The following is a 27,396-nucleotide window of genomic DNA, read 5'->3' on the forward strand; positions in this document are numbered from 1 at the left end:
TCTGCTTTGCATTTTAAGCAAATGACTGCACAAACGCAGCAAGAGAGGAGGGCACTACAGTGGGTTTGGCTAAAATATATTCATGGCAGTGCTGTGATATGATGCTGGAAAAGTGTACAGGATAACTGTCATATGAAGGATACCAAAGTCCTCAGGGACTTCTAAGGAAGGCAAGATGTCCAGTTTAAGGAGTAAGGGAATGAGAATAGTAATAATAATAGTTCATATTTATTTAGCATTTTGCAGTTCACAAAGGGCATTCTATTACAAGCCTGTGAGGTCAGTAGTACAAATACTACTACCCCCATTTTATTTTATTTTTTAAAAATTTATTTTATTTTATTTTAGGCAATTGGGGTTAAGTGACTTGCCTAGGGTCACAAAGCTAGTAAGTGTCAAGTGTTTGGTCTGAGGCCGGATTTGAACTCATGCACTCCTGACTTCAGGGCTGGTACTTTATCCACTGCGCCACCTAGCTGCCCCCTACCCTCATTTTACAAATAAGGAAATTGAGCTTGAGTGACCTGCTCACTATGCCATAACAGTTACAAAGAGATTAAGTGACTTGCCTATTATTACACTGCAAATTCTTGACAATGTCAGGAAGGGAAGGCTTTAGGAACAATAAATGCCAGAGGCATTTTGGCTGGGGGCAGCTAGGTGGCACAATGGATAGAGCAGTGGGCTTGGAATCAGGAAGACTACTCTTCCTGAGTTCGAATTCAGCCTCTGACACTAACTGTATGATCCTGGGCAAGTCATTTAACCCTGTTTGTCTTAGTTCCTATATCTGTAAAATGAGCTAAAGAAGGAAAAGGCAAACAACTTGTTGTTTTTCAGTTGTTTCAATTGTGTCTAACTCTTTGTGACCTCCTTTGGAGTTTTCTTGGCAAACAGACTGCAGTGGTTTGCCATCTCCTTCTCCAGCTCATTTTACGGACTCAGTAATTGAGGCAAAAGGAATTTAAGTGACTGGGTCACTTCATTAGTCATAAATGTCTGAAGCCAGATTTGATCTCAGGTCTTCCTGACTCTAGGTCCAGGGCTCTATCTACTATGCCATCATGAGTAAAATAGGAAATAGGGACAGAAACTTCTGTGGGGTTAAGATGACAAGCTCTGTTTTAAGACATCTCAAGCACTGGAAGGATATAAAGCAGGAAAATAAGGATAAACATCTGGACCTCAGGAAAGAAGTCAAGGACAGCTATCATGAACTTGGATTCATTTACAGAGATGATCACTGAACCCGTGAGAATGGATGTGATCCCTCAGAAGGAGGGTATAGAAAGAAGAGGTCCATGATCAGAACTTTGAAGAACACCCACAAAGCATTGGTATAATGGAAAGACCAGTGAGTTTAGAGTCTTTTGGGCAGAGGTTCCCATCCCAACCCTACCTGGGTGCTAGGCAAAGCACTTTGTCTCTTTCTTGGCCTCAATTTCCTCACTTGTACAATAAGGAGCAGGGGTTGGACTAGCAGTAGAAGTTCCCAAGCTTAACTGGCATACTACCTCCTTTTAAAAAAAAATTATTCAGCGCCACCCCCCCAAAATCTACTTTCTTTAATCCTTTAACAATTTTTTAAAATTTATATCATTTCAAAAAAGTATAATTTTTTTAAATGACTTATCTTAAATTTAATAATTTATTGTAAATTTTTGTTTTTTTCCTGCATTGAAATTACAATGATGCAATATTGCATCATGTAACCATATAGTATTGTATTGTAGACAAGTCATTACATGCACATATTCCTGCTGATACATGCTGGACTTCCCAACAATAAGTGACAGGCTCACCTGCCAACACTTGCTTGTTAAGACTTGTTGGCAGACTTGACCACTGATGGGTTATAACTTGCATTTTGTGTGTTTATTTGAAAAATAATGTAACCACTATGACTTTAACTCTATTATACAAAAGAAACATGCAGGAATAGTTTTCAAAATTTTTCTTCTCTTCTTTCCTAATGCTTCCACCACCCCCTTATTTTTATTCACTGCCCTCCAATTCCCCCGAGGCTACTAGGCCCCCCCCACATGGTTCCATCACACCCCCTGGGGGCTGTATCCCCCACTTTGGGAACCTATGGACTAGACCAGTGTTGGGGAAACTGCAGTCTCAAGACTATATGTGGCCCTCTAGGTCCTCAAGCGTTCTGCAATTCAGTCAAAGGGCCACACTTGAGGACCTAGAGGGCCACCTGTAGCATCAAGGCCACAGGTTTCCCCATCCCTGGTCTAGAGCAGATCTCTTCCAGCTCTAAATCCTATGACTCCTAGAGGAGAGGAAAAAAAAAGGGGGGGGGTTAATAGAGACCAGAGATAAGTTAATAAAGAACAGAGAAAAGGAATTTCTTTTGGCTTTCAGCCTAAATGCCCTCGTCAAGAACCTCTAGCCAGTCCATAGACTCACATTTGCCTACAACCCCTTGAACTTCCATTATGAAAGTAACATTTAGTGAGTTATTTCTCCTAAATTTAAAACCTCTCTCAGGCAAGGGAGAACAGAGAGCTCCGGTTCTCCTTGGAGGGGATGCTCATCTTGATGCCATGTACTTAAAATCAATTACATTTGCTAACTCCTGCTAAATTAGCCACAGAACAAAGGGTTTGCTTCTGCACACCCTTGACTCCTTAAGCACTTTAAGGCTTTCAAGATGAATTTATCCAGACAGGCATAATTGATCTGACTCAAATGCTGGGAATAACTATTCACTGTATCAATATAATTAGAGCAACATTAATTTTCAAATTACGTACATCAGAGACAGTAATTAACAATAACATACACCTAATATTCCACCCTCTCCTCTTTTAAGGGTGTTCTACATAAAGCAACGTGAGCTGGCTCTGTAAGGAGCCAACTTGTGAGGTGGGACGCTAGAATATAATAGAGAGACAGACTGATAGGGTGGGAAGAGCAATAGAAGGAGAGTCAGGAGAGACCTGGGTTTGAATCCTCCCTTTGATATGTATTAGCTATGGTACCCTCAGCCTCATATTCCTCATCTGTAACATGGGAATAATCATATTCAAATATTTCCCTCACAGGGTTGTTGTTCAGAAAGACAATTTACAAAAAGTATTTTGCAAACCTAAAAGTGGCACATGATCCCAGTAAAGTTCTGGGTTTCTAACCCAGACTTGCGTATCCTTGACCAAATCATTTAACCTTGCTAGGTCTTAATTTCCATTCCTGTTAACACACTAGCACATGCACATTCACACACACACACACACACACACACACACACACACACACACACACACACACTCTCTCTCTCTCTCTTTTTTTCCCCATCAGTACAGAAAAACTGCTCCCTCTACTAATGCAAATTAGCAATTCTTCTGTAATCTAGTCTTAGACACTTGTCTAGGGCACTGAGAGGTTTAGGTGACAGCTAATAAGACCAGATCTCAAGCCTGATGATCTTCCTGGCTTCAAAGCTAGCCTTCTATCAGCTATAACATTCTATCTTCTGAGTGAAAGGGTCCTGATAATCAATATCTTTAATCAAATACTATAGTGAGGAATAAATGAGAATATATGTATGAAAATGCTTAGAAAAGTATAAAACACTATGCAAATGTGATGACCACTTGGAAAGAAGGAGATTACCGAATAGTCACCCATCCTAGACTCCGCTTTCACATTCATGCTGTCTTCCCCACATTTTGCTTAATTGGGTTCAGATATCAGACACTCACAAAGTCATACAAAATTTAAAAGGCTTCCTCAAGCTAAGGCAGGATGCCCAAATTCTAGGTGAGAAAAAGTAGGAGAAAGGTAAAGCTTCAAGCCCTTTCAGAATAACACTTGAGTTGATTCCATGAAGAGACACCTTCCATCCCAAAACTCAACACACAAATGCCTCTGTTTGGCATTCAAAGCCCTTCATTACCTGGCCCCTTCCTACATTTCCCAATTTCTTACACTTTATTTCACTCCCTTGACTCAACAACACTGACACTGGCCTCTTGTTGTTCCTCATGTACAACCTACCATTCATCCCTCAACATCTCAAGTTTTCACTGTGCCTCATCCCTGGACACTCTGCCCTCCTCATTTGGCCTTCTACCTTCCCTGGCTAACTCCCAAGTCTCAGCTAAAGTTTCATATTCTGCAAAAAGTCTTTCCCAGCCCTCCTTAATTGTAATGCCTTGAGGCCATCCCCCCACCCAATTTATCCTGTGGTACACACACATGTATGTATGTATATTTTATTTATATATACATACATACATACATACATATATATATGTATATGTGCGTATATGTATTACATATATGTGTGTATCTATATAGATATATCTTGTTTGGACATAGTTGTCTCCCTCATTAGACTAGATGCTCCTTGAAAACAAAGACTGGGTTTTGGGTTTTTTGGGTTTTTTAATCTTTATGTTCCCAGGGCTTAGCATAATGGGCACATAATAGACACCTACAAAATGCCGAATAACTGACTGTTAGAAACATGATACAGACAGTTCTCACTTTACATAATTGGACAGTTCCACAGACTTCCACTTAAAAGTGATTTTTATGTAATGAGAATTTGCCTGTGGATGTGGGGAAGGGAGGGAAGGAGGCAGGAAGGGGGCCTTCAAGGCTGTCTGTGGAGGGGAGGGAGCAGGCACATGTTCAAGGACACATGGGGGCCAGGGAAAGAGAAGGGAAAGGAGAGGGACACATGGGGTCTGGGAACAGCCCCCAGCACAGATAAGAGGGAAGACAGACACACAGGGTAGGCAGAGCTAAGGTCTTCTCTCTTGGTGCCAGGGGTCTCAAGCCAAGACTCCTATCAGGCAATAGTGGACAGGGTGGCCTCTCTGAGCATCTATTCTTCTCCACATACCTGTTCTTCTGCTTTCACAGATATCTGTTGTTGTTGTTGTTGTTGTTGTTTAGGGTTTGCAGGGGCAGTGGGAAGGCAAGGGGGTAAGAGGCCACAGAGACAAGGAGCAGGAGTAGAGAGAGAGCACAGTACTGTACAGTAAATATGAGCTTTTTTGAAATGCGAATTTCTTTCAGAATTCTGTGTAAAGTTAAATTTGCATAATATAAATTTACATAAAGCAAGAACTGCCCATACACTGATCTATGTAACTGTATCATGTATTCCTTTGGGATTTTCATTTTTAAAAACTGATAGTAGGTGGATTTTTGTTCATTGAAAAAAAAGTAAAATTAAGTTTAAAAAAAAAAACCTAATGATGCAGAACTCTGAGTAACATCATAACCAGTCTTGACTTCAGAAGCCTTGAGAGAGATGTGGTCTTAAACACAGCAAATGTCAGACATGGACAGATGATGTGTTGGCTTACTTTGCTTTATACAAAGCAGGGTTCTATGCGGAGAAAGGAGGAAGAAAGGCTTAGAAGAGATAATAATTTTAAAAGCATCAATAAAACTTTTTTTAAAAATTAGGCATCTAGATGACACAGTGGATATAGCACAGTGCTTGGCATCAGGGAAGATCTGAGTTCAAATCTGACCTCAGATATTTAGCAATATGACTCTGGGCAAGTCACTTAATCTCCGTTTGCCTCAGTTTCCTCAATTGTAAAATGGAAATAATAATAGTGCTTAGCGCACCATAGCAGATGCTATATAAATGTTAGCTATTATTAGTTGATAGTAGATAAAAATTAGTACCTCTGGGGAGATAAAAATAAACCATAATATAATGGAAAGAGTGAGTATGGGCTCTGGAGGCAATCCTCGTTTGTAAATTAAGGGGCCTGGCCCAGATTCTGGGTCTCTAAAGTCTTCTCCACTTCTAGATGTACAATCCACTCAGTAACAAGAGATGTACTTGAATAACAGTTCTCTTCCTGGGTCAAAAAGTTTCATCTATTTTTCAAAAAAATACAAATTCCATCTTTTGGTCCCCAAAGCTGATGTAGATAAGGCTGTCACAAGAGAGAGTAAACAAGCACTCTGTTTGTGGTTTGTATGAAATTGCAGGAAAAATGACCATTTCTGACAAATATTTCAGATAAAAGGAGAATTTTTTCAAGAAGCAAAATAGAAATATGAGAGTACCAGGCTCTGTGTGGGAGGCTTATATATCCAAAAGATTACTTTTCAAAGAAGTATGAATAAGTGAAGCATTAACTATGATTTAAAACAACTTTAAAAAATAAACATTTCTGTTCTCAAAGAGAGCTCCATGTCAGGAGCCAGTGATCAACAGCTTAACTAGGAATAGGCACAGAGGACAATCATATTATAGTACAACCATGGTTCCTATGGGGTTTGGAAGAGAAGATGGCCTAGATTCAAATCCTGCCTTTAATGCTTACTTCTTAGGTGAGTTATTTGATTTTCTTGGCCACAACTTCTTTATCTGTAAAATGAGGGGACTGGACTAGATGGTTTTTGAGGTCCCTTCTAGCCCTAAGACTTAGGATCCTAGGGTCCTAATAACAGCCCTGGAGAAACAGACAATAGAAAAAAAAAAGCTGGAAAGGAATAGCAATGGACTAATGGTGAAACACTGGGCCTGGAGTCAGGAAGATTCATCTTTCTGAGCTCAAATCCAGACTCAGGCACTTACTAGCTGTGTGACCGTGTCACTTGACCCTTTTGCCTCAATTTCCTCATCTGTAAAAGGAACTGGAGAAGGACATAGCAAACCACTCCAGCACCTCTGCCAAGAAAACCCCAAACAGGGTCACAAAGAGTTGGACATGACTGCAAAATAACTGAAACTCTCAGGAAAGATGGGTAGATAATAGGGACTACCAGGGGCAGCAACCACGTAGAGGACGTGTGCTGGCTGAGGGCCAGGCATCATTTTCCAGGAAAAAAGTGCACCCCAACCCCTATATCAGCCTCACACTGGTTATGGCTTCACCATGGACACTGGTCCTCATTTTACACTTGGATGTGGATTCAGAAACAGTTCTAGCAAGAGCATCATGAGACTAACTTGAGATAATAGATGGAAAGCACTTTGCAAACCTTAAATCCCTACGGAAATCCTGTTGTTACTGCTGCTGCTGCACTTGTCATCCTAACAGTCACCACACCTCCAATATGGAGATGACCTGACCCTTTTACTCTACTCCTGCTGAGCAATGTTTGCAGTACAATGCAGGGGTGTGCTGGTAATTCTTTAACAACCATTCCCTTTGAGGGGGGAAAAAAAACCCAACATGCACACATACTTTTTTTCTCTTTTTTTTAAAATTTTTATTTTTTTAGGTTAAGTGACTTGCCCAGGGTCACACAGCTAGTAAGTGTCAAAGTGTTTGATCTGAGGCCAGATTTGAACTTAGGTCCTCCTGACTTCAGGGCCAGAGCTCTATCCACTGCGCCACCCAGCTGCCCTACACACACTTCTAACCCGCATCATTTGCACTTTCTTAAGTTTAGACAATCAACAAAACCAAACCACAATCAAACTCTGATTTTGTAGGATCAGTGATTTCTGAGGTGCAAATGCCTCACTGTGAGACTGAATAACTGGTAAAGCTGGCACCAGCACACTCTGCTTCTGGCTAAAGTTTTTAGGGCAGGCAGAAATGTCTGATCAGAGCATCTCACCAAAGCACTGTGGAATTAACTGTCTAGACTTGCTGGATTGAAGACACAACAAGGTAATACATTAGTTTCTCAAGATTCAAATGGGTTTTTTTGGGTGCGAAGCAATTAAATTTTAATCTACCACTGCATATATTTCTAGCACTGATTTCTCAACTTTCTGTATCTCCTATTCCTTGAAAAAAACAGAACTATAACCCATCCATTGCTTCAAATATTATACATAATTGTTCACACAGGAAAATCAATGACTCAGTTCTCAGCATTTTAAGCCCAAAATGAATAGTATTTTTTTTTCTAAATTCAGAATGCATAAAAGAAATTTAAGGGACAGGTAGGTGGCACAGTGGATAGAGCATTGGGCCTGGAGTCAAGAAGATCTGAGTTCAAATGTGGCCTCAGACATTTACTAGCTGTATGATGTTGACCAAGTCCCTTAACCCTGTTTGTCTCAGGTTTCTTCACCTGTAAAATGAGGTGGAGGAAGAAATGGCAAATCACACCAGTATCTTTACCAAGAAAACCCCAAATGGAGTCACAAAGAGTTGGACACCACTGAAGAACAACAAAAGAAATTTAACCAGTGTAACATAGGCACCACAACAAAGGGGCTAAAAGTTGCCCCAACTTAAGGAAATATCAATTTAATGAATAAATTAACTTTGTAAAATGTTGAGCAAGGAAAATGACAAGAGTTTACAAATAGTATGTATCATTTCAGAAAAGAGTGGAAAAAAAAACCCGCCCACAAGCTATACCTGAGATCTCCACTTTCACATACAATCAGTCCTCTAGTTCTCTTCTACTGCATATGTGGAAATGTCCCTTTTATTTGATGTATGTTAGATTCAGGATAAAGACTTCTAAAAATGACAACACTCAGAAAGCCACAGAAGAGAATTCCAGTCTATAGCAACTGGCTTAATACCCCACTAAAGCAGATCATTCCTACACATTTATAGAGGGGACTAAAAAGACAAAAGGTTCATACGATAAAGCAAAGATTGGCCAGGTTTTCCATCATGATGTATTCTCATCATCAATTACATTTGTACTTCACCAGTCATATGTGTGACATCATTCACTGAACAAGCCTTTATTAAGTATATGCCTGACCCCCAGGCTAGGAGCAGGAATTACATTGCAATAAGGGAAATGTGTGTGTGTGTGTGTGTGTGTGTGTGTGTGTGTGTGTGTGTATGTATACACACACACACATATATATATATACAGAATAAATATTAAAAACTCTACTGCTTTAAAATATATAGAAAAATATACACTAAATTAGTCACAAATTGAGCATCCATAAGCTTTTAAATGCATAGCAATGCCTCAGTGAGATCAGCTTCTTACACACACCTACATACAGTGAAATTGGGGATAATAGAGAACTAAGTCAAATTTACAAGACTAAAAGTCACTCCCCAGTTGAAATGATATGAACAGGCAGTTTTAAGAAGAAATCAAAGCAATGTGTAGTCATATGAAAAAATGCTTTAAATCACTATTGATTTCAGAAATGCAAATTAAAACAACTCTGAGGTACCATCTCATACTTATCAGACTGGCTAATATGACAGAAAAGGAAGATGACAAACGTTAGCAGGGATATGGGAAAGTTGGGACACTAATGCACTACTGGTGGAGTTGTGAACTGATCCAAATATTCTGGAGAGCAATTTGGAATTATGCCCAAAAAGCTATCAAAGTGCATACTCTTTGACCCACCAATACTGCCACTAAGTCTATATCCCCAAAGAGATCAAAGAAAAGGAAAAAGGATCTATATGTACAAAAATTATTTATAGTAGCTCTTTTTGTGGTGGCAAAGAATTGGAAATTAAGGGGATGCTCATCAACTGGGCAATGGCTGAACAAATAGTGGTATACAATTGTGATGGAGTACTACTGTACTGTAATAAATGATGAGCAGGCTGATTTCAGAAAAACCTGGAAAGACTCGTATGAACTGAAGCAATGTGAAGTGAGTGGAACCAGTAGAATACTGTACACAGAAGCAGCAATATTGTATAATGAACAACTGTGAATGACTTAGCTATTCTTAGCAATCCAATGATTTAAAACAATTCTGAAAGACTCATGAAGAAAAAAGCTATCCATCTCCAGAAAAAGAACTGATAGAGTCTGAATGCTGATCAAAGAATACTTTTTTCACTTTCTTTGTTTTTGTTTTTCTTTTTTGGTCTATTTTTCTTTTGCAACATGGCTAATAAGAAAATATGTTTTGCATGACTTCACATGCATAATTGATATCAAATTGCTTACTTTCTCAGTGGATGGGGGAGGGATTATAGTAAGAGAGAAAATTTGGAAGTAAAAAATGTTTTAAAAGAATGTTAAATTTTTTTTACAATATATTGTGGGAAATAAAAGAAAATGGAGATAATAACATCACCTAGCTCTCAGGGTTGTTGAGAGTATTAAATGAGATAGTGATTGCTAAGCACTTCTCAGGGCCTGACACACAGTAAGCACTATATAAATGTTAGCTATTATTAGTTTTGTTTATGCTAACTCATATAATGAAAAATTATGTTGGAAAGAGAAACATCACATGGGGTAACAGGAATTGTATCTTCCCTTGGGTTCCCATCTTTTAAGAGAACAATGTTCTTCCAAATCATAGTTTACAAAACCAACCACCAATATTTATTAAGCCCCTACTATGTGCCAAGCATTGTGCTAAGACTTTGCACCCTACAAGTACCAAAAAAGAAAAGAAACAATCCCAATTCACAAGGAGTGTACATCCTAATAAGTGACATAAGTACACGTAAAAATACATACGGCATAAATATAAAGTGGATCAATGCAAATTATGTACAAAATAGTTAAATACAAAGTCTTTTTGGGAGGGAAGGCACTAGCAGCCAGGGAGATTAGCAAAGATTTCACACAGGAGATGATTTCTGAACTACATCTTAAAAGAAGAGAAGATAGAAATAAGTCCCCTTCCAAAAAATATTCATCTTCTAATGACCCTATGATAAACTCTTCCATACAAACACCATGAATGTAAGCTTCTAGAGAGTAAGGATGGTTTCATTCTTTGTATTTATATCCCCATATACATCCCTGGAATATATTAGGCACTTACTACTTACTGACTGATTGCCTGGTGTTAGTTTCTGTTCTGTTTAGCTGCAGAAGAATTAGCAGACAATTAAAATGTCAGAAATTTGCTTTTTCATGAATTTTTTGTTCATAAAAGTACAGGACTCCTCTGTCCTGTCCTTTCTCCATGACTTTGTCCATCTTGTCCTTCATGAACTACCCCCTTCTTAGCTTACTCATCCATTAAATGAAGAAACTGAAATGAATGACTTTGAAGGCTCCAACTAGCTCTAAATCTATGATATTCTGACCTGTATCTCTTTTAACATTATCCTCCCACTGTCTTTATTACTCGGGTCAGGTACGATATCCTTCATGAACACCTTTACCAGCTAAAAATGATCCCCACTTCTTTGAACCTCTCAGGTAGCTCTGTTCCACCTCTCCTACAGACTTAATCATTTGTCTCATGAGCAATATGATTCTTGGACTAAAAGTTCCTATTTTATTTTCTCAAATCAATATTTCAAAAATTATATAACTTTATTATTTAAAAGGAATAGCAAGTTGTACATTATAGATTCACAGTTTCATATGCAATCATCTTTTTTATTATACTGTGTTATGGAAATGCTTGTTTTATTCCATAAATAAAAAATAAAATAAATTAAAAATTTTAAAAATCAGTATTTCATATGACATGATGCTTTAATGTATAAGAATCACAGAATCATCAGAGCTGGAAGAAAACTACTAGATCATCTCTTTTGAGAAGCACTGTGCCAGGCACTAAGGACAAAGACCAAACCCAGTGTCCCTGCCCTCAAGGAACTAACATTCTACTCTCTCCATGGCCACTCATATGAACTTTATAATAATTTCCTAACAAGTATGCCTACTGCCATCCCCAATCCATCATTTATATCATTGCCAGACTGATCTCACTTATAAAAGAAATGTAAATGGAACTCAAGAAAATGAAGTCAGAAATAGCAATTAGACCATATCAAACACAAAGAGAAAGTCCATGCTAAAGTGAAGGCATTTAGGAAGTGATATTCAAGATCTGACAAAAGAAAAGATATAAAGAAAAAAAAAGATAAGAGGCAGTGCTATATGAAAGAAAGGGCATCCACCCACCATCTGCCTTCTCAATTGGAACCATACAAAGTCACAAAACCATGCTGATTAGGGGCCACTACAAATTCATGTTATCTAGCCTCAGCAGGCCTTCATAATTGCCCTCCCCTCATTGATTTGTAGCAGTCATTCTGACAAGGTTTGGACCAGCTGCCTTTTGAAGTTGCTAAAGACCACAAGAGTCGAATTCCTTTCCAGCTCAGAAAGAGACAAAGTTATCATGAGACTGGAATTGCCCTGGCAGGGTCTTTCACTAGAGTGGCAGTTTTTAATTCTGTCTGGAGAGGGACACAGGGAAGTGCATTTAGTGAGCAACAGCAAATAAAGAAGCAAATGTGGGACTTTCCAAGGGACTGACTATGCCTGGTAGTGGCTGGAGGCTTTCCCTCTCCCAGCCTCACCCCTCCAAAAGGGAGTGACTGAATTTATGGCTATTCAGAGAAATCAATGGAACAATGGTGAATTTACTCAACTCCCTGTTTCTCTCTTCTGTTTTAGTGTTGAATACAAAAGCATACAGTATGGTTCATTACTCAGTGTTTCTCTACTATTTTAAATTTGCTTACTGTTTCTTTGTAATTTTTAAAAATGGTTTTCTAGATAAAGATTATTTTAATTACAACCTGAGTAGACTTTCTTTCTTTCTTTCTTTCTTTCTTTCTTTGGATATAGAGACTGTGATGGGGGTAGAAGGTATAAGGAGGGAAAAACCTATAGATCATTGCCTACACAAATACAACTATCAAAAGTGTTCGTCTATGTGGCTTGCCTATCTTTTTACCTCCTTGGGGTATATGCATAGCAGAGACATCACTAGGTCAAAGGCCTTTATTATTTATTGTAAAAGTCTCCTTAACTGGTCTTTCAGCCTCAAGACATTCACCTCCTGGATGTCCATCAAATAGAGAATGGCCGAACAAGTTGTTATACAAGATTGTGACGGAATATGTGTGATGGAAATGAAGAGGAGGATGGTCTCAGAAAAATCTGTAAAGACTTATGTGAACTGATACAAAATGTAATGAACAGAACCAGAAGAACATTGCACACAGGAACAGCAATATTGTACAATGATCAACTGTGAATAACTTAGCTACTCTCAGCAATACAATGACCCAAGACAATACTGAAGGACTTATGATCAAAAACGCTATCTCCAAGGAATGAACTGATGGAGTCTGAATGCATATTGAAGCATACTTTTTCTTTACTTTCTTTATTTTTCTTGGGGTTTTTTTGCCTGTGTTTTCTTTCTTAACATGACTAACAAGGAAATATGTTTTGCATGACTTCAATTTCCTTGCCTTCTCATTGGGGGGGGGGAAGGAAGGGGAGAATTTGGAACCCAAAAAAATTTTTAATAAATGTTAAAAACTGTTTTTTGCACATAATTGAGTAAAAACAAAATATCAAATTATTAAAAAGACATTTTCCTCTTCTATTTCATCCCTCATACAACGGCCATGATAATCTTCCTAATTCACAAATCTGACCCCAAAGTCTTCAGTGGTCCATAAAATAATATACCAAAAAATATATATACAAGTTCCTCAGCCTGGCGTTTAAGCCCTACCATGGTCTGGCTCCAAGTTATCTTTCTGGGATTACCTCACATTATTCCTCCTCTCACACATTACATTCCAGGCAACAGGTACTCTAATCATTCTTCAATTTCAGCTTGCCCTCTCCCATCTCTATACATTCATGTAGCCTGCCTCTACCCCTCCCACTTGGAAAATACTCTCTATATCTCAGCCTACTGAAATATTTTTTATTCCTTTGAGACCTAGCTTATATAACCTCTTCCAAAGAGCCTCCCCTGAGCTGAAAGTGATTTCTCCAGCCTTGAAATTTCTGCTGATACTTTCTCTAGAACTTGTCTTTGCCTTCATTCCATTCTACCTTGTTAACATATTCGTTTGTGTTGAGCTTCTCAAAGACAAGGGCTCAGCTGTTTTTCATCTTCGTACCATCAGGTCTCAGCATAGTTCCTTGTACAGGATAGACACTTAATAAATGATCACCGAATAGAAATAAATCATAGAATGGGAAGGAGTAGGTGAAGGAAGACAGAAGGAAGATGAAGAATTCAAAGAAAAAGAACAAATCTGTGGAGAAGTGGCAGGGGTTGGGATGGAATGAACAGATAGAAGGATTGGCTTGAACAAATAAAAGGAATACCCTTACCTTATACAGGTGGGAAAGAAGAAATAAAGAACAATGACATTCCTTAGCTCTGAAGTATGAAAGAAAGGGAATAGAAAAGACTGCTAAATCTAGAGTCATAGACCTGAGTTTTGTTGGAAATAACCTCTAGTGCCCAAATAAACACAGTAAGTTAGACAGACTCAGAATGAGTGAAGCAGTTGAAGCCTTTCATATGCCTCCTTCAGGAAGCAAGTGTGGAACTTGGGACGAGCACACATACCCTACAGAAATAAGAGCAAACCTTATATCCCTATTCCCAGCCACAAATCCTTCCTAGCTAACTTCCATTGGTAGAAGTCAGCACAGGTCACAGACTTTCTGAAACGTCCACCACATGTTCCTCTTGCTATGTTTTCCCCCTTCTTCATACATTGTATGTTCAGAAAATGGCCTCTTAACCCCACCCGGAGGTGGAGAAGCTAGTATTCATGAACCTATTAAGCATGCACATGAGAAGTAAAGCTTAACTTAACTTTGTCCTACTTTCAGCCTTTTTAATTATACCACCAGTTTCTGGTTCTTAAAGTTCCGAGCTACCTTCCTCTCAATTTCCTTATATGGAAATATAATTGTTTCTTACTTCTCGCAGTTTGAATCCTGGCCAGGATCATTAACTACCTGTGTGACCATGGGAAAGTATCACCTCCCTAAACCTTAATTTCCTGATCTATAAGACAAAGGGGTTAGATTAGATGGCCTCTAAGGTCCCTTCCACTTCTACTTCCATGGTCCCATGATACTTTGCAAAGCTTGGGGCCAACCACAGGAACACTAATAGCAGCAGCTCACATTACAGTTTAGCAAGTGACTGTCTGTGAAAAAAGAATGGGGTAGTCACTGAGGGGAAGCAGACAGGAGGGCAATAAACAACTTGTAAGTGTTGCCAAGTATCAGGAAGAAACATGGTTGGGATTTTTGTGCTTTGCTACATGAAATTCTTTTTGTCTCATTCCCACCTTAATGCATGTTCAACTACGGTAAATACCTGGGAATAGGGCTACAGCTATTCCTCTGTGATAGGCTGGGCAAACAATACTGTGTTATAATTCTCAAGTTTATTCATACAATTAAGCCTTTTATACATAGCACACCCTACCTAATTATGTTGACCATGCACTCAACTTGGCCTCTTAATCCAGTATCCTATAAACAAAGTCTGTATTTTGGCCTTCCCCACTGCTCTGTGATAGGCAAACAGTGAATAGCAGCTACAAAAGACCCACATCCTGCTATACCAATCAATCAGTTGCTCACCCTTTATCTTGTGTCTACAAAAGAAGCTATAACACTTAGATTTTGCTCTACTGACACATCTTGCACGAAGGGCATTTAGGAGTTATAAGTAGAAGCCTGAACAGGTCCTTCTAATTCCAAATGATATCCAGTTCCAAAACAACATATTACATTCAATTCAAACAGTATTTCCTATGAACCTAGTATGCTCTGGGGGGCTGGGAACATAAGGGGAAAAATGCAAAAAGGTTCCCACCACCACAAGCTTGCATTCCACTAAAGAATGCACAATTTAAATAGGTTAATAAATAGGATTTGAAGAGAGAGTGCACTAACACGTAGGGGGTTTGGGAAGGATTTCCTATTGGAAGTGGTACCTAAGCTGAGTTTTGAAGGATGCAAGGAATTCCCAGAGGTAGAGGTGAAAAGGGAGTGTATTCCAGACGTTGAAGATGGTCTATAGAAAGACCTGGAGGTGGGAAATGGAGTGCCAAGCTCAAGAAATAATAAAAAGGCCAGTTTGGAACTGGAATGGATAGAATGTGAAGGGAAATAAGGTGAAATGAGCCTGGAAAGGTAATGTAAATTCAGATTGTGAAGGGTTTAAATGCCAAGCTGAGGAACTTGTATTTTATTCTGGAGCAATAGGGAGTCAATAAAGATTCTTGGACACAGTACTTACAAGTGTGGACTCATGCTGTAGAAAGATTGTTTTTATAGATGTATGGAGAATGTATTGGAGAACTGGAAACTGAAAGTCTAATTAGTAGACCATTGCTGTAGTCCAGGAGAGACATGATGACGGCCTTGAACTAGAACTAGAACAAATACTGTAAGAGTAAAGAGACAGGAAACAATGTAAGATATACTATTGAAACATAATGAACAAGAAATGGAGATCTAAGGAAATGGGAAGAGTCATGGACAGCTCCAAGGCTGTGATTCTGGATGACTGGAAGGATGGTGTCATGCTCGAAAGAAACAGGGATGTTTGAAGGAAGGATGAGTTGGTGGAAAGGGGAAAATGCAATCCTTTTTGGGCATGGGGAGTCTGAGATGTCTATGGAATATCCAAGTGGAGACATCTAGGAGGCAGCGGGTGATGCAGGATTGGAGCTCAGGAGAGACGAATGAGAGCTTGGACGTAGAGAGTTTAAAAGAAAACATTTTATTGACAAGAAGCTTGCACATAGTGGGAATTCAATGAGTACCTATTGATTTGATTTTCTACACAGCAATTAAATAGAGCCAGCATTTGCATGCAGACAAATTCTCAAAGGACCTCTGAAAAGCAGAGTTTAAAAACTTGACACACCATAAAATTTTCTCTTTAAATTCTCTAAGAAAATCTTTATTTTTTTCCCAAGTGAAGAACTATTGCAGTCCTGACTGCAAAACAGACTAAGCTTTGATGACAAATCACTCCACCTATAAAAGAACAACTGGCAGAGAACCTTCTATCTCATGCACAGGTAAGGCAAAATCTCCCCGTCACCATATTCATACTTCCTTTAAAAATCACAATGGCAGTTATTACACAGATTTTGTTTCAGCTTAAGAGAGCTTTAAGCTTAAAAAAAAAAGAGGTGGGAAGGAAAAAAAGTGTCTACATTTATCTACCAAGTCAGACACCACAGTGCATAATAGCTGCCGGAAAGGATGACTAGCATTAGAAATATATAATACATAGAAGGCAAAAGCCAACAAATGAGGCAGCAGCAATAAAACCCATGACCTCAGGAATGTGGAACACCCTGAAGATGGATAACAAGTTAAGGTGAATAAGTGATGCTCATGCAAGGAGAAAAATATGAACTCACCTGTATCGTTGAGACAATAGAATAGGATTCATGATTAGAATATAGTTTTTTAAGATTATGTTTTATTCAAAAAGAACAGATAAAAGGATGGAGACGGGGTAAAATAGCACTATATATTTAAAATGCAGGGATTTGGGGAAATCATGAAATAAGAAAAAAGTATCACATATCATGCAATAGAGAAAGAAACATAAGAGATAATCATCTATTACACTACAGATCACTTGGACAGAAGGAGAAAATAAGAAAGAAACATCTGGCTACAGATGACAAAAACAATGATCACCTGAACATCTGTTGGAGTGTTCTCTCAGCTCAAAGTGAAGAAGCAACTAATACCATGAGTGCCTTAATGATAATTTTGTTCTTTAAAAGACGGAAGACAAGCTGAAACAGTCATCTGCACCTGATTCTATGCAACAAGGGAAAACTGGCTGTTCAAGCAGAAACAGTAGGAAAACAAAGAGGAAGCAACAATTTAACTTTTTTGTGGTTGTTCAGTTGTTTCAGTAGTGTTGGGACTCTTCTTGACCTCATTTGGAAACTGAGGCAAACAGGGTTAAGTGACTTGTCCAGGGTCACACAGCCAGTAACTGTCTGAGGTCACATTTGAACTCAAGAAAAATGACTCTTCTTGAATCCAGGCCTGATGCTCTATGCACTGCACCACCTAGCTTTCCCTAACAATTTCACCTTAGGATTTGTAACAGTAGAGGAAAAGAAAGCCAGGCAGTCAGACATTGTACTCTACATTTTCAGAAGAACGGATTTTAAAGGTTTCATGGAAATGAGGGAGAAGATCCCACGGTCTAATAGTCTGCAAGCAAAGTCAGTTGAAAAGCAATGGGAAATTCTCAAGAATAAAATTTTCTTTTAATATTATAGGGGATGACTGTGGGAAAGGGTTGGGGAGGATGTAAGAAAAAATGGAGGTGATACAAAAACAAAAAATAAAAAAATTTATAATTTTTTAGAAGTATGCAGATAATATCATCCATTATCCTAGCTTTTCTTTCATTCTTTATCTCCTGTGTAGTTTTTTTAAGAATTATCTTTTCAGTCTTTATCATTTATTTTCAGCTTCAACTCATTTTGAATATTAATACTTCTGCAGGATTGTGCCATGAGAAGGGATTAAAGGACAGCATAATAATAAAAATTCACATAGCACTTTTAAGGTTTGCAAAGCACTTTACATATGCTATCTTATGTGGTTAATACAACAATGCTGTGAGATAAGTATTATTATTCCCATTTCACAGAAGAAACTGAAGCTGAAAGAGGTTAGGTGACTTGCCCAGAGTCATGTAGCCAATAAGTGTTTGAATTAGGATTTGAACTCACTGTCTTCCTGACTTCAAGTTTAACACTCTATCCAAAGCACATTACTGTAACGATTGAATCAGAATCGTTAATATTCAAAATGAGTGAAGGCTGGTAATTCTTAAATAGTTCTTTAAACTATATAGAGGAGAAAGGATGAAAGAAAAGATAGGGGGCAGCTAGGTGGCACAGTGAGTAGAGCTCTAGCCTTGGAGGCAGGAGGACCTGAGTACAAATTCGGCCTCAGACACTTGACACTTAATAGCTGTGTGACTCTGGACAAGTCACTTAACCCTGGTTGCCTTACCAAAAAAAAAAAAAAGGTAGGATAACAGATGACAAAAAGAAGACAGAAATACTCAACTGTCTTATTTTACTTCTGTCTTCTCTGCCAAGACGGAAACTCTTTGAAATAGAAAGCACAGAACAAAAATTATTAAGTGATTTGAAACTCCCCCAAAAATATTTAGATCAGAGGTTAGTGTCCATGAAGTTTTAAAAAACTATTTTGATAGCTATACATCAATATAATTGGTTTCTTTTATAATACTGTATTTTTTATCTTATGAATTTAAAAACACTATTTTAAGAAGGAGTCCATAAGCTCCACCACAACAAAAAAGATTAAAACTATTTTGATAACTATATGTGAAGATAACCGGCATCTTTTGTAATGATTTCAGAGGACACATGATGAAGCATGCTACTGACCTCCTGACAGAGAGGTGATGGACTCAGGGGACAGGTTGAGACATATTTTTGGGTATGGCCAGTATGGGAATTCCTTTTGCTTGATGAGGCATATTTGTAACAAGAGTTTTATTTTTCTTTTTTGCCTCAGTGGGTGAGGAGATGAAGGAGAGAAAGAAAACAGATTTTTGTTCATCAAAAAGCCATAGGATTAAATTTTTAAAAAGATTTGGCAGAAGTGATTGCTGAGTTATTATTTTCAGTTAAACAAATATTTATGAAAAGGTTAAAAACTCTATGATTCATAGGATCTTTTACTCTACCAGTTACAACAGAAACAGGCCACTTTGTAATTTCTTTGTTTGTTGGGTTGCCATGACCAAAGAATTCATCACCAGTCTACTGGAGATAAGCTTCTTTGGTCCTTGAAAAGCAGGCTCAGCCATACTTACAATCTTTGCAGCACTGTAGAAATTCCTACTGCTTCTGCTTTGCAGGCATACCCTTCGGGAATCAGGGACACCTCCACATGACAGTGAGGCACAAGGTCAAAACTTCTGTAGAATTAGAACTATTCAGAAATAGAAAAGGCTGAACTTGGGAAGGTAGTAGGGTCCCTTTTCTGGGAGGTCTTCAAGCAAAGGTTGAGTGACTTCTTGGGTATGCCAAGGAGGGGATTTCTGTACAGATACCAATTGAATTAGTGAGTCTGAGAGGTACCTTTCAGCTCTAGAGCTGAGTGATCACACCAGTTTAACCAAGTAGATAATGATGATGATGATATGATGATAAGCATCTATTAAACATTTACTATATTCAAAGCACTGTGCTAAATAGTGGAGATACAAAGAAAAGTGAATACAGTTCCTGCTCTCAAGGAACTCATAGTCAAATGGAAGAAAAGACACCTATAGAAGTTATGTAATAATAATAATAACATAATACATTTACATAGCATTTTGAGTTTTACAGAGTACTTTACATATATTGGATACATATATGTATACATTGGATCTTCACAACAATCCTGTGAGGTCAACGTTACTATTATCCTATTTTACAGATGAAGAAATTGAGGCAGAAAGAGGTTAAGTGACTTGCCCTGGGTCACACAGGTAGTAAGTGTCTGAGTCAATACCTGGACTTTGGAGTCTCACTAACTCCCAAGAGTTCATCATTCTATCCATTAATGCCATCTAGCTGCCAGAGAAATATGAATGGCCCCCAGTTCCACTAATCTTTTTATAGATGCATGATAATTAGATTGTTACTTATCTCCAAAAACTTCTTAATAAATATGAAATACCAGAAAGTTTAGAAGTATCCCATAAACAAGATTTAAAGAAATGGAAGGCCATGTCTTAAGAGAAAGCATCAGATCTAGATTTTCTAAGTTACCTATCACTAATACCTGGAAGGAAGGCTTCAGATCTACCCACCACAACAAATAAATTGCTAAAGAATCAAGTACACTTGGATTAATGAGGAAGAAATCTGTTGTGAGACTGCAGAAAAACCACAAGTCTAAGATAAGAAACTCTCAGCTACATTCCAGGTTCTGAAAGGCAGTCTGACATAATGATAGGGTTTAATGTCAGGAAGACCTGGGTTTAAATTCCTTCTCTGACATTTACTAGAAATGTGACCATGCGCAAAAATTTTCATCTCTCAGCTTTAGAAAACTTTCTTAGACTCTAAGTTACAGATTGGGTGAAAACCACATCCACGAAGGGATTTCCCACACTGGGCATTCACCAATGGGCAAAAGTCACAGGTCCTTGATATAATTCTGGCTTTATGATCCAACATTTGGGAGCCTTAATCCAATCACATAACTCATCAATATCTCACATAATTTCCTCATATGGGAAGTAAGCCTATAGTAGTAATAACAGCACCACCCAACCTTGGCAGCCTGTGTTCTTTGTCTGCTGAGATCCTGTCTTTGAACTTTAAAGGCCTTTTGGTATCCAATTCATTTTTAGCAAAAGAGCATTAAGATATTCCAGCAGATGGTATCTCTCTGAAGTTGGCAGCCACACACCTGGTGGGGACTATTTGATACAACTCACCAAAATAAAGGGCCTCATAAATTTGGGATGAGATCAACAACTTTCTACCTGCATCCATGTGCCTAAAGGTCGGCTGTTCTCATTTGCATGTCTTGATTTACAGATCCTTTCTGGGGAACAAATTGCTAGGGCTAAAACAATTTCTGTCTGATTTTTTTTCTTTAATTAAATCTGCTGATAAGATCATCTAGTCTCCTGGCCATGTGCTAGCACTAAAATATTTCCTGTAGCAGAATAGTTTCCTTTCCATCTTTCCTTGAGAAAGTACAGACAAAAAACATCTTGAAGGTAAGAGCAGGTGAGTGTTAAAAATCTTTCCATTAGCCTCCTCCCTCCCCTTCCAAAAAAAAAATGTTCAAACAGCGGCCTACTTTTCTAAAAGAGTCATTACTCTTCAAGAAGGCCGATGCTAACACACTTTGACAATCATACTAATTAGGGAAAGCTTTTTGTCAATTGTGGTCCTCTGCTAGATGGTTAATAGAGTGAGCTTTTTGTCTCCGTTGTAAAGAGACCTTGTTTTCTAAATTAAGTGTCAGACGTAATTATGGAAGCCAGAATACAAACCAGATTATGGGATCTATCCTAAGGGGCACAACTTAACACAACCAAGCTCCATATTCCTTTATGGCTTTTATTCAAATGAGGCCAGCCCGTATCCTCACTGCCCTCCTGTTTTTCTCCCCTCACCTTTAAAAACTTTAAGTATAGTGTTTTAAACACATTTTTTTTAAAAGCAAGGCAATTCTGAAAACCAACAGTCAAACCTGGCTATAGCATAAGAACTGGTTTCACCATCACTCCAACATTATACATACTGAAGGGTTATTAGCCTAAAGATTCCTACACCAATCCCTTGCTGATGAGCTGTTACATCACTCATTGCCCTTCTTTAATAGCAAAGCTATGCAGTTCTATTCTCAGTAAACCAGAGGCCCATTTCAAATCCTATTTACTTTGTAGGCTGTCTTACTTCTAATGTTTTTTTTTCACATAGCAATGTTTTTCTTAGATCACTAAAATGTATGGTCGTAGTTAAATACAAAGGCAGTTTACCAATAAACTCCATAATGCTAAAGCAATATATCCCACAAAAAGGGAAAACATTCTCTACATTCTCTCTCTCTCTCTCTCTCTCTCTCTCTCTCTCTCTCTCTCTCTCTCTCTCTCTCTCTCTCTCTCTCACACACACACACACACACACACACACACATTCACACATGCATGTATACACATGCACGTGCAGTGTCCCAAAATCTTAGTGCCATTTTACCTTTCATAGACTTTTGGGATACTATATGTATATGTCTATAAAGTATATATGTGTGTGTATTGTGTATCCTAATTCAATATATAGCAGCCTCTGGAGGCTCTAAAATAAACCCCTGTAATGTCAATTAGGCAGCACATTTTCTCTGTCTCTGTCTCTGTCTCTCTCTGTCTGTCTCCCTCTGTCTCTGTCTCTCTCTGTCTCTCTCTCTCTCTCTCTCTCTCTCTCTCTCTCTCTCTCTCTCTCTCTCCCTTGACTAGGTATCCCCATTTTGTCCAAGCAGAGAGTACAGCATCCACTCATGGCCCACTCCCACTCCTGACCAGCATGTAAGCTTTATCCCTCCTCCATTTAACTAGCTTGACTCTCCATAGGCAGCCTGGTGACTTCCTTCCACCCCACCCCACTCTCCTGAGGGTTTACCATATTGGTACCAGCTTAGGATGAACACCCAGTCAGCTTTAACTTTACTGCAGCTCAGAACTCCCTAGCTCAAGCAATCCAGAAGCCTCAGCCTCTGAAGTAGCAGGGATTATGGGCATGTGCTCCCATGTCCGGCCCTGATTTAATTTCAAATGCACAGAAACTAGCAAGTATTCAGCTATGTGAAGCTGGTTATTGATTCTTAACCTTAGAGCAAATCATATCACATTTCATAATTAGCAGTGAATCAACTCCATCCACTTAGTGTGCCTTATGGCAAGGAAGTGCTATCCGCCCATTTCCAAATTTACTATCTACCTACATCTACATATGTATAATTATGCTTGAAGGGATCCCAAATATGGAATATTTGAGGCTTCAAAGGGCCAAGAAGGTACTTTCTGTGAATCAGGAAAAGAATGTGGGAAGGTAATAAGAGTCTGTCTGAAAACTGTGCCTGAAAAATGTAAATACCTAATATTGGAAGTAGTGGACAGTTAAATCCTCTTAGCATTCAAAATGCCACCACATTCCCTACACCCTACATGAATCCAAAGAGGGCTTTAACACCAAGATCATCCTTAGATGCCGTTTGGTTACCACATAGAACTGGTTCATGAGGGGTCCCAAAAGTCTCACTGCAGTTTTAAGCTACTGAAGTGGAAGGAGTTTAAGCTTATGGAAGATTTCTGGAACACTCCATAGAGGAGCTGCGAGCCTTGTGTCATTTCCTCATTAACAGGTAAAGATGGAGCTGGATCTGGTCAACTCTAGTCTTAGAGGTCTACACTTTGTTTCAGTATATGTCAAGAAGTGAAATTGCACAGGGAAAACTATGACAGTGTCCTCCTGAAACACAGGCATGACCACAGAACTTCCTTGTTCATGAAACTTCAGTGGTTCCCCATTGCTTTTAGGATAAAATATAAACTTGAGTTTGACACTGAAAGATCTTCACAATTTGCCTATCATTATATATGGATTACAAATTAAATGTATCAAATGAGATCATATTTGTAAAGTATTTAGCACAGTGCCTGGTACATTCTAGGCACTTAACAAATGCTTGTTTTTTTCCCTTTTTCACTCCCTCCTCTAAACTCTAGCCAGACTGGCACATATATTTGGAGGCTCTTCACATGACATTACATCTTATCCATCTCCTACCTCCACGGCTTTGCACAGACTACCTCCCATGCCTGAAATTCCTTCCCTTGTCAACTCCTTCCCATTGGCACCCCAAGATCCCTCTAAAGCTCAGCTCAAGTACTATCTCCTCTGTCTAATCGTTGTATATTTATTTCATGTATATCCTATATTTATTTATCTGTCAACACACACCTCCAAGATTCATCCTCCTTCCTGCTCCCCAAGAAGAATAAGAACTCCTTCGGGGTAGGGACTCTCTTATTTGTGTATTGGTATCCTTAGCTCCCAGAACATGGTAGCAGCTTAATAAATCCTTGTGGATTGATTAATCATTGGCTGATTGATAACTATGTTAAAATTTTGAAGACTTATTTTTCATTAAAGCCACAGTGCTACAGCAAGATTTGGAGTCAGAGGGTCTGGGTTCAACTTTCTAGCTCTGCCACCAGTGTGACTTTGGGCAAATCACTTCTCTCTAGGTCAAAGTTTTCTCACATGCAAAATGAAGGGAACTGGACTATGTGATCGCTAAAGCCCAGGGAATTAATGGTCCCCATCTTGCAACAAAATCAACTAATCAACAAATATTTATTAGGGTCTAACATATGCCAGGAACTAGGCAGGCACTGAAGAGACAAAGACCAAAAGGAAACAGTCCCCGCCCTCGGGTGAATTTGTGATTTTGACTGTGTGGAGGCCTCACCATCCACCATTGCCTCCTGGCAGAGAATTCCCCCAGAGAAGCTGTGAATAAAAAGAATGCAAGTTTTATTGATCTTCCATGATTTGCACCATTGGAACAAACTATAAACTGTTTCCTAATGGAATATATATGAAACTTGAAAGCCAGGAGGGGAAAAATGGTAACACAAATCTCTCCTTTTTCCCTGTTGCTGTGCTCAGGGAAAGATTTCTCAGGCAAATGGCAGGTGAATTTAGCTCTTTCTATTCTCTCCAACACTGTCTTCCCCAAAGGCATAACATCTTTCAACACTACATGTGAAGCAAGACACAAAGTAGTTAAAAGAAGGAAAGGAAAGGAAAAGACTAATGAGAACTAACACTGGATGGGGAAGAATGGGTGGAAACAAAAGTGTTGACCACATGCAAAAACTTACTGGACAAAAGTAGGTGTTCTCCACGATGTGTCTGGCCACCATGCTGTTCTCGGCTGAGAGGGCCATGATGAAAAGGAGAGCATCTCGTGCCTGCTGTCCCACTGTTCCCTCACGATGAATGAAGGGAATCAGAAGGGAGAAGATGAGGAAGTTGGCAGCTCCTTGATCCTCGCTAGTGTGGAAAAAGAGTTCTAAAATGGATGGGTCTTTGGCTAGGATGCAACAGAGTTGGTTGAGCAAGACAACCAGCTCTCCCTCCACGGCCGGTGTGGCTGTCCCAGAACAAGAGCTCAACAACATCATTAGGGGTTTTAAGATGGGCTTGTGGTGCAACAGAGGCTGGTGGGACTGGGTCACCAACATCTCATACATCTTCAGCTGTTCAATCTTAGTTTCATCAGTGAACTCTCGCCTCAAGCTCCAAAGGAATAGCTTCTCCATGATGTTCTCTGAGACCACAAACTCCAGAATGGGTCCCATCGCAGCATCCTTAGCCTGCTCTTCAATCAGCAGGAAAAGCATGTGTTCTACATAATTCTGGACAGCACTGGCCTCATCTGAAGAGATAGATCCGTATTTTGCCTGGGCATTTTTCAAAGGGTCATGTTTCTCCAAGATTTTCACAACCTGTGCCAAAATGAAACACAAATCATTCTATTTGTGAAGAGAGACAGAGACACACACAGAGACAGAGACAAAAACAGAGAAACAGAGACAGAGAGTGTGTATGTGTGTTTGATTTTCATGGTTTAGGACCTTGTAAATTTCATTTTCTTGACCCAAAGTATAAACGTCACAGACACCCTTCAGCATCCATGCATGCCCTTGTCCAAAAGTCAACAAAGATATACAACAATAGAGATGTGTGGTAGAAAGCCCACTGGACTCTGAATCCATCACATTCCCCTAACAGACTATGAGACCTCCAAGAGGGCAGGGTTTGCCAGAGTTTATATTTATATATTATTTTAAGTCTTGCAAAGTGACAGAAATGTAACAATATTATAACATTGTTATATATCTGGTGTATGGTATGTAAGTGCAATGAATACTTTGAGGACCTGTATGGTGGGATTTTTTCCCCACACAATTGGTCAATCTTTATCTACAAAATTATGCACTAACCAGGCATCCATTTCCCAGCCTTTTCCCTTCTCCTCATGAGATCCTCTTCATGGCTGCCTTTTGTCCACCAAAAGGCAAGCACGAGAGGCAAGGAGATGGGGAGAGAGAGCCAACCCAGGAATCAGAAAAGTTCAAGTCTTAACTCTGACACATATTGGCTGTGTAAGCCCTGGGTAGTCACCTAAGCTCTCTACTCCCCAGGCAAATCTCTAAGATTATAAACTAAAGATCAACAGCTGATCTGCTGTAATAGGAGATTCTCTACCAGTGAAATCACAGGTCCAAAACCAAACAAACAGAAAACCCCTAGAATTAACCACACTGCCCATTAGTGAGGAGAAGGAGGAGGAGGAGAACAAAAAGAAGAAGCCAGGACTTATATAGCTTAAGGTTGCAAAGTTCTTTACATATGTTATTGGATTCTCACAACTCAGTCAGGTAGGTATTATTATTATCCTCATTTTACAGATAAGAAACCTGAGTCTAAAAGAGATTAAGTTACTTGCCTGGGGAAACAACCAGTAAGTGTCTAGGGCTGGATCTGAACTCAGACCTTCCTTCCTGCCTCCAAGTCCAGTATACTTACCCACTGTACCTATCATCATCATCATCATCACCATCACCATTATTTTTATTATCATTATTAGCGGATAAATCTATTCTGGCCCTGGGAATTTCAAAGATGGAGCATGCTATGCATTTACCTCTTCAGTGGCCCCCAGCCAAAAGGAAAAACAAAAGTTGGAAGACCCAGCTGTAAACCAGTTTCATGCTCACGTCCTTTTAAAGCTCAGACTCACAATAATGCTTAGTCGGCCCAAGGCTTTGATTTAATTGGTGACTTTGCTCACATCTTTCACAGTTTGCCTTCTCAGCGTCTTGTTAATTGGGGCAGGCTAATTTCACTACTCTTCTGGCACCATGCTATATCTGATGCGTTATAACAGATTCTGTACCTATGTTAGGAAATTAGAACAGATGACCTGTGAGAAGCAGCCTGACACAGTAAAACCAGTGGTGGATTTCATGTCAAAACCCAGCTCTGCTACTTATTACCTTTGTAACCTTGGGCACACCTTTATGGACTTGGGTTTCTCCAAATGTAAAAAGTTAAAAAGTATCGAACTAGTTGATTTCCTAAATTTCTTATTTCTCTAAACCTATGATCCTAACTTACCCTGAGTATTAAGTTA

The 27,396-nt window shown here is 39.0% G+C and overlaps 1 protein-coding gene across 4 annotated transcripts in view; it reads right to left on the reverse strand.

Moving 5' to 3' along the window:
* Positions 1-27,396, reverse strand: part of FHIP1A (FHF complex subunit HOOK interacting protein 1A) — a 420,438-nt gene that overhangs the window by 165,479 nt on the left and 227,563 nt on the right. For all 4 annotated transcript variants that reach the window (XR_013483927.1, XM_020994122.2, XM_020994119.2 and 1 more), the window contains one exon: positions 25,079-25,705. Coding sequence is in view for 3 of the 4 variants with exons in the window: in XM_020994122.2 (XP_020849781.1) it covers positions 25,079-25,705 (627 nt within the window). In the remaining variant the exon portion in view is untranslated. The remainder of the gene's footprint in view (positions 1-25,078; positions 25,706-27,396) is intronic.

The sequence above is a fragment of the Phascolarctos cinereus genome, unplaced genomic scaffold (genome assembly GCF_003287225.1).
Source record: "Phascolarctos cinereus isolate Bilbo 61053 unplaced genomic scaffold, phaCin_HiC Scaffold_9;HRSCAF=440, whole genome shotgun sequence".
Lineage (NCBI taxonomy): Eukaryota > Metazoa > Chordata > Mammalia > Diprotodontia > Phascolarctidae > Phascolarctos > Phascolarctos cinereus.